The following is an 11299-nucleotide window of genomic DNA, read 5'->3' as shown; positions in this document are numbered from 1 at the left end:
AACAATATCCTATTTCGATTATTAACGGTGTAATTCGCATTCAGTAAATTATTAAAACACTTTTAAGTTGCAAATGTACACCCAGATATCCTTTTATTTACTTAAAACTTACACATAGCGTAACTATCTAAAGCCCGGAACGCAGTGTTACCATACGCAAAAACCACAGGCGGGTGGACAGATGGAAAAAAACAAAGTATAGTACTACGCATTTTTACGCAACAACAACACCAATTCCTTTTACGACTGATATAGCCTGCCATTGCTATCGAAGTTAATGTCAGCAGTAAATAAAACAACAGGGTCTCAATAAAACTGAATTTAGAAAAAAAAAAAAAAAAAAAAGACCTAGAGTCGGTTTGTTTACACCTTGATGAAGCATAATATTTGGTCGTTTATTTTCTAGTGGATTTCAAGGCTTTCGCCAGGTTCTAAGTCGTTGATGCAGCAAGATATAAGTAATTATTGAATATGACTAGTAGACGCTATCATAAATAATAATAATAATAATAATAATAATAATTAATAATAATAAATAACACACAGATGTTGGAAATATAACGGGAGGTAAATATAATCACCGCAAGATTATATATCTTTTAGTAACAGACATTGGCTCGCTCTCTCTCTTCCTCTCCTCCTCTCGCCTCTTCTCCAACGCTCGCCACTCACTTCCTCGCTCCGTCCCCTCTCCTTCTCCCTCCCTCTCTCTTCCTCCTCCCTCTCTCCCCCCTCACCCCCCCTCCCGCCTCCGGTCCCTCAGAGGTCTGCTCTCTACCCCGCACCCCCACCCCCCTCCGCCCTCCGCTCTCCTCTCTCCCCTCATCCCCTTCCTCTCCTCTCCCTCCCCTCCAGTCTCCTCTCCGTCTCCCCCCCGTCCCTCCCTCCCTCGCTCCTTCCTCTCCTCTCCTTTCTCCCCCTCCTCTCCCTCCCCCTTCCCTCTCATCTCTCTCGCTCTCTCTCTCCTCCCCCCTCCTTCTTCTCTCGACCTTGGCAAGTGCGTGTCGATTTTCTATAGCGGTTTTTTGTGCGTGCTCCTATATAGTAGTGCTTTTTTTCTTTTTATTATTCATAGAAGGTATTTGAATATATATATATATATATATATATATATATATATATATATATATATATATATATATATATATAATATACTCACACACACACACACACACACACACACATATATATATATATATATTATATATATATATATATATATATTATATATATATATATATAAATATATATATATATGTGCGTGATGTGTGAAAGAGTGAAATATATATATATATATATATTATATCATATATATATATATATATATATATATATATATATATATATATATATATATATATATATAAAGCGAGAGAAACCTTTGGAAACATAACGGTGCTTTTCAGGCAGCCCATATGAAAATTTTTGTAAAGAAAGAAATATTGGACATTTCGAAAGGCAACGAAAATAGCACGTACGAAAAAAGAATCAATTGTCAGCGAAGGACAGAGAGCGATAGAGCCTGATAAAAAAAAAAAAAAAAAAAAAAAAAAAAAAAAAAAAAAAAAAAAGAGAGAGAGAGATGAGTAATTCCGCCAGAAGTTAATAATGGCAGTCTACGGTCAAGGCATTGTCGATCGTCTGAATGAAAAATGTAAGACGCTCCTCAAGTCTGAAACTTTATTGACCTGGTTTCTGTAAAGATGAAAGCTCGATTGTGCTTGGGTCTCTCTCTCTCTCTCTCTCTCTCTCTCTCTCTCTCTCTCTCTCTCTCTTTCTCGTCGTGTGTTAACATGTCTCTCATTCTTCCCAGCATTGATGGGAAAACAGTAATAGCAAGCTGTCTTTAAGTAGGTTACTGTGTCAACCTAGATATAACTTAGTAACGTCTTTTCCTCAAAGCCTGTCTGCTTTCTTATTCTTTATTTTTTTTTACTTTAGTTCTTCATCTTTGATGTGCTTTTTATGATTTTATCGCTCACAATTCTTTGATAGATAGTCCTAGGCTTAATATAAAAAAAGTAAAAAATGCGCAGAAAACATTGGGTTTTCTGCACATCGTATAACCAAAGCCACCGAAAATAGAACCGTCTTCCGGTGGTCTCGTTATGACATACTATACAAGCCGAGGACCATGAAACTTTAACCAAGGCCCGGTGCTGGCCTGTCCTATATCGTTGCTAGACGTGCGACGATGGGTAAATTTAACATTTGAATAAATATGAAAACTACTGAGTCTAGAGGGCTGCAATTTGGTACGTTTGATGATTGGAGGGTGGATGATCAACATACCAAGTTGCAGCCCTCTAGCCTCAGAAGTTTTTCAGATCAGAGGACGGACAAAAAAAAAATGCGAACAGACAAATGTGCAGACGGACAGACAAAGCCGGAACAATAGTTTTCGTTTGGAGAAAACTGTAATTATTACTCTCGAGACAAAAATTAACGAGAGTAAACAGAGGAAAGAGGGAATCCAAGAGGATGCTGGGAGATACAAGAGGATGCTGGGAGATACAAGAGATACAAAAGGAAGCTGGAAGATACAAGAGAATGCTGGGAGATACAAGAGACAAGAGGAAGCTGGAAGATACAAGAGGATGCTGGGAGATACAAAGAAAAGGATCTAGAGATACAAGAGGAAGCTGGAAGATACAAGAGGATGCTGGGAGATACAAGAGATACAAAAGGAAGCTGGAAGATACAAGAGAATGCTGGGAGATACAAGAGATACAAAAGGAAGCTGGAAGATACAAGAGAATGCTGGGGAGAATACAAGAGATACAAAGGAAGCTGGAAGATACAAGAAGATGCTGGGAGATAGCAAGAAAATTCTGGAGAATACAAGAGAACAAGGAAGCTGGAAGATACAAGAGAATGCTGGGAGATACAAGAGATACAAAAGGAAGCTGGAAGATACAAGAGAATGCTGGAAGATACAAGAGAATGCTGGGAGATACAAGAGACAAGAGGAAGCTGGAAGATACAAGAGGATGCTGGGAGATACAAGAGATACAAAAGGAAGCTGGAAGATACAAGAGAATGCTGGGAGATACAAGAGATACAAGAGGAAACTGGAAGATACAAGAGGATGCTGGGAGATACAAGAGGATGCTGGGAGATACAAGAGATACAAGAGGAAGCTGGAAGATACAAGAGGATGCTGGGAGATACAAGAGATACAAAAGGAAGCTGGAAGATACAAGAGAATGCTGGGAGATACAAGAGACAAGAGGAAGCTGGAAGATACAAGAGGATGCTGGGAGATACAAGAGATCGAGAACTAAGAGGGAGGATGCGGGAGATACAAGAGATACGGAGGAAGCTGGATAATACAAGAGGATGCTGGGAATACAGAGATACAAGAGGCTGGGAAAGATACAAGAGATGCTGGGAAGATACAACCGAGATACAAGAGGAAGCTGGGAGATACAAGAGGATGCTGGGAGATACAAGAGGATGCTGGGAGATACAAGAGAATACAAGAGAAGCTGGGAGGAATAACAAGAGGATGCTGGGAAGATTACACAAGAGATAACAAAAGGAAGCTGGAGAGTAGCGGAGAGAGTGCTGGAAGATACAGAGGATGCTGGGAGAGTACAAAAAGAGAGATACAAAAAGGGAAGCTGGAATGATCAGATGACAAAGGAATGCTGGGAGATACAAGAGACAGAGAGAATCGTGGAAGATACAATAGAAGAGAGAGAAAGGATGCTGGGATGATTACAAGGATTAAAGAGGATGAAAGGAGGAGCGGCGGGAAGATACAAGAGAATAGCAAAGGAAGGGTGAAGAGATTAGAAGCAATCTGAGGAATAAAACAAGAACTGGAAAGCTGGAGAGGAAATACGAAGAGGATTGCTGGGAGTGGTACAAAGAGGGATGGAACAAGGAGAGAGATACTAAGATGAATGGGGGAGGCAAGAGATGCTGAGATACGAGAGAGATACGAGATAGGAGCTGGAGATTCTGAGGAATAACAGAGGATGCTGGGGAGATACATAAGAGGAAGCTGAAGATAAAGAGGTAAATGGCTGGGATACAAAAGAGGTGGACAAGAGGGGAAGATACAAGAGAGGAGGAAGAGGAAGCTGGAGATAGCAAGAGGAATAGAGAGAGAGAGGAAGAGAGGAGGAGGTACAAGAGATACAAGAGGAACTACAAGGGACGGATGCTGGAAGATACAAGAGGATGCTGGGGATAATTACAAGAGATACAAGAGGGAATGCTGAAGAATACAAGGAAGGAGGGTGGTAGATACCAAGAGGATGGCTGAGAGATACAAGAAGGATGGCGGGATACAAGGGAAGTACAAAGAAGGAAATACTAAAGAAGAGAGAAACAAAGGAATACAAGAAAAGAATAGAAGAATAACAAGAGGAGAATGACTAGGAAGAAATTAAACAAGGAGATGTAGAGAGAGAAATACAAAAGAGGAAAGCAAGAGGAACAGGAAAATAAACAAAAAAGGGAGGAAAAACAATAGGAAGAGAGATAAGATACAAAAGGAAAGAGAATTAGAGTGAGAGAGATACAAAGAGAAATAGGACTGAGAAGATAACAAAAGAGGAAATTAAGCAAATGGAAGAGAAAAAATACAAGAAGAATAGAAGAGATAAGCTGAAAGATTAACAAAAGAATGGGAGATGCTGGGAAGATAACCAAGAGGAAGCTAGGAGATACAAGAGGTACAAGAGGAAGCTGGAAGATACAAGAGAATGCTGGGAGATACAAGAGGATGCTGGGAGATACAAGAGATACAAGAGGATGCTGGAAGATTCAAGAGGATGCTGGAAATATACAAGAGATTACAAGGAGGATTGGCTGGAAGATTACAAAAGGAATTGGTGGTGGAAATAAGAGGATGCTGGAAGCAGATACAAGGAGGGATGCTGGGGAGATTACCAGAATACTGGGATGAAAGATTGCGGAGATACAAAGAGATACAAAGAGGATACTGGGAAGATACAAAGAGGATGTGGAAAGATACAAGGAGGATTGCTGGGAAAGATACAAGGGAATGCAGGGAGATACAAGAAGATGCTGGGAGATACAAGAGATACAAGAAGATGCTGGGAGATACAAGAGGATTCTAGGAGATACAAGAGATACAAGAGGATGCTGGGAGATACAAGAGATTGCAGGGAGATACAAGAGGCTGGGAGATACAAGAGGATGCTGGGAGATACAAGAGGATGCTGGGAGATACAAGAGATACAAGAGGAGCCGATAGAGTCAAAGGATGCTGGGAGATACCAAGTGGCATTGCTGAGGGAGATACAAGAGGATTGCGGGGGACACTAATATATACATGAGAGGGATGCGGAACGATTACAAGATAGGATCTGGAGATGCAAGAGGATGCTGGGAGATACAAGAGGATGCTGGAAGATACAAGAGGATGCTGGGAGATACAAGAGGAAGCTAGGGGATACAAGAGGTACAAGAGGAAGCTGGAAGATACAAGAGAATGCTGGGAGATACAAGAGGATGCTGGAAGATACAAGAGAATGGCTGGAGATATAAAGAGAAGCGGGAAAGATACCAAAAGAGGATTGCTGGGAGATAAAAGAGATACAAGAGGTAACATCTATCAGAGGATGCTGGGAGATCAGAAACAAAAAGGAAGCTTGGGAAGATACAAAGATGAATGCTGGGGAGATAACAAAGGAAGCTGGAAGATACAAGAGGATGCTGGGAGATACAAGAGGATGCTGGGAGATACAAGAGGAAGCTGGAAGATACAAGAGGATGCTGGGAGATACAAGAGATACAAGAGGAAGCTGGAAGATACAAGAGATACAAGAGGAAGCTGGAAGATACAAGAGGATGCTAAGAGATACAAGAGGAAGCTGGGAGATTAGATACAAGAAGATACAAGAGATCAGTAAGAGATACAAGAGGAGGCTTGGAAAGATCAGAGGATGCTAAGAGATACAAGAGGAAGCTAAGAGATACAAGAGGAAGCTGGGAGATACAAGAGGATGCTGGGAGATACAAGAGATACAAGAAGGATGGTGGGAGATACAAGATACAAGAAGGATGCTGGGAGATACAAGAGATACAAGAGGAAGCTGGAAGATACAAGAGGATGCTGGGAGATAAAAGAGGATGCTGGGAGATACAAGAGATACAAGAGGAAGCTGGAAGATACAAGAGGATGCAGGGAGATACAAGAGGAGGCTGGGAGATACAAGAGGAAGCTGGGAGATACAAGAGGATGCTGGGATATACAAGAGATACAAGAGGATGCTGGAAGATACAAGAAGGATGGTGGGAGAGTACAGGAGATTGGCAGGAGATACAAAGAGGATGCTGGGATTATTACAAGATGATTACAAAGAGGATGCTGGAAGATACAAGAGGATGCTGGGATATACAAGAGATACAAGAGGATGCTGGAAGATACAAGAAGGATGGTGGGAGATACAAGAGGATGCTGAGAGATACAAGAGGATGCTGGGAAGAACAAGTTGAAGGTGGGGAAGATACAAGAGATGTGGGAGACAACAGCCAGAATACAAGAGGAGCTGAAGATACAAGAAGGAAGTGGTGGAGATCAGGAGACGTGGGGAGGAGACAGAGGAGCTGTAGATTACAAGAGAGAGAGTGCTGGAGGGATACAGGACGGAGAGACAGAGGATACCTAGGGATACAGAGGGTACAAGAGATCAGCTGGAAGATTACAAGAAATGCTGGGAGATTACAAGAGGAATGCTGAGAGATACAAGAGGAATGCTGGGAGATACGAGAGAGAATGCTGGACACGATGAAAGTTACGAGCTGGAGATACCAGAGAGATATTCAAGAGGAAAGGCTGGAAGATACAAGAGATGCTGGGAGATACAAGAGATACAAAAGGAACTGGAAGATACAAAAATGCTGGGAGATAGCAAAGATACAAGAGGAGGCTGGGAGATACAAGAGGACGCTGGGAGATACAAGAGGATGCTGAGAGATACAGAGGAGGAAGCTGGAAGATACAAGAGGATGCTGGGAGTATTACAAGAAGATACAAAGGAAGCGGAAGGTACGAGAAAAACAAGGAGGAGAGGGTGGAAGATACGAGATCGAAGGAGATACAAAGAAGTATATATATATACAAGAAGAAGGGATAAGAGATAGCAAAGAGGAAGCTGAGTGAGAGAGAGGAGTTAGAGATACAAGAGAAGCTAAGAGAGTGTACAAGAAACTGGGAGAGTAGAGGCTTGATGCTGAAGAGAGCAGAGAGATACAAGGGAGGAGTGGTGGGAGTTATACACGTATACAATAATGATGCCTGGGAGATACAAGATGGGATACAAGAGGAAGCTGAGAGATACAAGAGGATGCTGGAGATTAAAAGAGATGCTGGGAAGATACCAAGAGATACAATAGGAAGCTGGAAGATACAAAGGATGCGGGAGATACAAGAAGGCGGGAAGATACAAGAAGGAAGCTTGGGAGATACGGGAAGAGGATTGCTGGGTATAAAGAGATAAACAAGAGGATGCTGGAAATACAAGAAGGATGGTGGTAGATACAAGAGATGTGCAAGAATGATAGAGAGAGGAGATCCGGGAAAGAATTGTAGTAAAGAAAAAACAAACAAAGGAGTTTGGAGAGAGAGAGAGAGAGCTTGGTATATACGAGAGGAGATATCAAGAAGGAGGAGCTGGAAAACAAGAGGATGGGTGGAGAAAACAAGAAGATTGCTGAGAGATACAAAGAGGATGCTGGGAGATACAAAGAATAACAAGAGATTGCTGGATATACAAGGGAATGGCTGGGAATACAAGTGGATGCCTAGGGTAAGATACAAGGAAGGATGCTGGGAGATACAATAAGAATCAAGAAGGATGCTGGAAATACAAGAAGGAGGAATGGTGGGAGATACAAGAGGATGGGCTGGAAGATACAAAGAAGGATGCTGGGAGATACAACGAGGATAAAGGAGATACAAGAGGTACAAGGGAGATACAAGAGGAGTGCTGAAGATACAAGAGGATGCCTGGAGATACCGAAGGAAACAGGAATACAAGAGTACAATAGAAGGAGAGGCGAAATACAAGTGAATGGCTGGGAGATACAAGAGAATGCTGGGAGATTACAAAGAATGCTTGAAGATAATACAAGAGGATCTGGGGAATACAAGAGATACAAAAGGATGCAAGAGATACAAGAGGATGCTGAAGGATACAAAAGGATGGTGGGGATACAACAAGATGGGCTGGGGATACCAAGAGGAGTCTGGGAAGATACAAGAGGATGATGGAGATACAAGGAGATACAAGAGGATGCCTGGGAAATACAAGGGATGCTGGAGATAACAAAGGATGCTTGGAGATTACAAGAGGATACAAAAGGAATCTGGAAATACACATGTAAGAGATCAAGTAGGAGCTGGAAGAATTACAAGGAAGGATGGGGGTGGAGATTAAACAAGAGGAGCTGGAATACACAAGAGGATGGCTGGAGAATACAAGAAGATACAAAAGGATGGCTGGGAGAAAAGAGATACAAGAGGATGCTTGGAAAGGATACAAGGAGGATGTGGGAGATAACAAGAGCATACAAAAGGATGCTTGGAAAGAGGATACAAGAGATGCAGAGATGGATGGAAGATACAAGAAGGATGGTGGAGATACAAGGAGGATCTAGGGAGATACAAGAGGAACTGCTGGGAGGATACAATGATACAAAGGAGCTGAGATACAAGAGATACAAGGGGAGAAGCTGGAAGATACAAAGAAATACAAGAAGGATGGTGGGAGATACCAAGAGAACAAGAGGAGCTGAAGATCAAGAGATACAAAAGGAGGTGGGAATACAAGATATACGAAAGGATGCTGGGAAGATCAAGAAGGATGGGAAAATACAAGAAGGATGGCTGGGAAAGATACAAGGGAAGGATGGTGGAGATAACAAGAGAATGGGCTGGAGATACAAGAGGTAATACAAAGGAGGAATGCTGGGAACGCATACAAGAAGGACTGCTGGGAGATACAAAGATAACAAGGAGGAGGATGGTGGGAATACAAGAGATACAAGGAGGAATTGCTGGAAGATACAAGAAGGATGGGGGAAATACAAGGAGGATGCTGGGAGATTATATAAGAGATACAAGAGGAGCTGAAGATACAAGAGGATACATAGAGGATGCCTGGAAAACATACAGAAGGATGGTGGAGAGATACAAGAGGATGGCGGAGATATAAAGGGATACAAGAGTGCTGAAGATAACAAAAGGAGGCTGGAGGATACCCAAGAAGATACAAGAATGATGGGCTGGGAAAAGTTACAGAGATACAAAGAGGATGCTGAAGATACAAGAAGGATGGCTTGGAGATACAAAGAGGATGCAGGGAGATACAAGGGAAACACAGAGGTGCTGGAAGATACAAGAGAAGATGGTGGGAGATACAAGGAGATGCTGGGAGATACAAGAGGATGCTAGGAGATATAGAGAGATTACAAGAGGATGGCTGAGATACACAAGGATGCTCGGGTAGATACAAGAGATTACAAGATGGGAATGCTGGGAGATACCAAGAGATAAAATGATGCTGGAATACAAGAGATACTAAGAAGGATGGTGGGAAATAAAGATGAACTGGGAGATACGAAGAGGATCGGGATACAAGAGATACAAAAGGGATGCTGGGTAGATACAAGAGGGATACAAGAGAATGCTGGAAGATACAAGAGATACAAGAAGGATGGTGGGAGATACAAGAGATACAAGAGGATGCTGGAAGATACAAGAGATACAAGAAGGATGGTGGGAGATACAAGAGATACAAGAGGATGCTGGAAGATACAAGAAGGATGGTGGGAGATACAAGAGGATGCTGGAAGATACAAGAAGGATGGTGGGAGATACAAGAGGATGCTGGAAGATCACAGAAGATGGTGGGAGAATACAAAGATAGCTGAAGATACAACGAAGATACAAGGGAGGATGCTGAAGGAATTCAAGAGGATGCTGGGAGTCTCCAAAGAGGATACAGAAAAAAGGATGCGAGAGATACAAGGGAGATACAAGAGGATGCTGGAAGAATACAAGAAAGGATGGTGGGAGATACAGAGGTGGCTGGAGATACAACAGAGGATGCTGGAAGATACAAGGAAGATACAAAGGATGCTGGGAAGAATACCAGAGATCGGAAGATACAAGAGATACAAGAAGGATGGTGGGAGATACATCGAGATACAAGAGATGCTCTGGAAGATACAGAGAAGATACCAAGAAGATGGTGGAGAGATAGCAAGAGGATGCTGGAAGATACAAAAGATGGTGGAGATACAAGAGATGCTGGAAAGATACAAGAAGGGATGGTGGGAAGATACAAGAGGATGCTGGAGATACAAAGAAGGATGGTGGAGAACAAGAGGAATGCTGAGATACAAGAATACAAGAGGATGCGGAAAGATAAAGAGGATGCTGGGAGATACAAGGAGATACAAAAGAATGGGAGATACAAGAGGAGCTGGAAGATGACAAGAAGGAGTGGAGAATACAAGAGGATGCATGGGAGATATAAGAGATACAAAGAGGATGCTGAAGATACAAGCAGATACAAGAGGAGCGAAGATTTACAAGAAGGATGGTGGAGATACCAGAGGAGCTGGAGCTATAAGAAGATACAGAGAGAGTAGAATACAAGAGGATGCTGGGAGATACAAGAGATACAAGATGATGCTGGGAGATACAAGAGATACAAGAGGATGCTGGAAGATACAAGAAGGATGCTGGGAGATACAAGAGGATGCTGGGAGATACAAGAGATACAAGAGGATCTGAAAAAGATACAAGAAGGATGGTGGAGAATAACAAGAGGATGGTGGAGATACAAGAGATGCTAGGCTAAGAGATACAAGATGATGACTGGAGATACAAGAAGTAGCTACGGATGATACAAGAATACCAGATATGCTGCAGATACAAGAGATACAAGATGATGGCTGGAGATACAAGAGATATACAGAAGCTGGTGGAAATCAAAGAGGAGACTGGGAGATACAAGAGGATGCTGGGAGATAAAGAATACATAAAGGATCTGGAGAATCAAGAGATACAAAGAGGATGCTGGAAGATACAGAGATACAGACCAGGCACGTGGAGATAAGAGATACAAAGGAGCTGGAAGATTACAAGAGAACAAGCAGGAGGTGGAGATACAAGAGATACAAGAGGATGCTGGAAGATACAACGAAAGATGGTGGCATACAAGAGGATGTGCTGGAGATACAACGAAGCATCTCGCGACATCACACAGAACATGCGACAGATAGCAAGAAGGAGGGAGATTACACGATGCAG

At 42.3% G+C, this 11299-nt stretch overlaps 2 protein-coding genes across 3 annotated transcripts in view; one reads left to right on the top strand and one right to left on the bottom strand.

The window, feature by feature from the left end:
• Positions 1 to 11299, bottom strand: part of LOC135222221 (uncharacterized) — a 123359-nt gene that overhangs the window by 8965 nt on the left and 103095 nt on the right. The window lies entirely within an intron of this gene.
• Positions 5349 to 5861, top strand: LOC135219779 (antho-RFamide neuropeptides-like). The gene has a single exon (XM_064256835.1). It carries the CDS (start codon positions 5349 to 5351, stop codon positions 5859 to 5861), a length of 513 nt encoding a protein of 170 aa, XP_064112905.1.

The sequence above is a fragment of the Macrobrachium nipponense genome, chromosome 20 (assembly GCF_015104395.2).
Source record: "Macrobrachium nipponense isolate FS-2020 chromosome 20, ASM1510439v2, whole genome shotgun sequence".
NCBI lineage: Eukaryota > Metazoa > Arthropoda > Malacostraca > Decapoda > Palaemonidae > Macrobrachium > Macrobrachium nipponense.
Note: the sequence above shows the minus strand (reverse complement) of the source record. Positions and strands in the feature narration are given on the sequence as shown.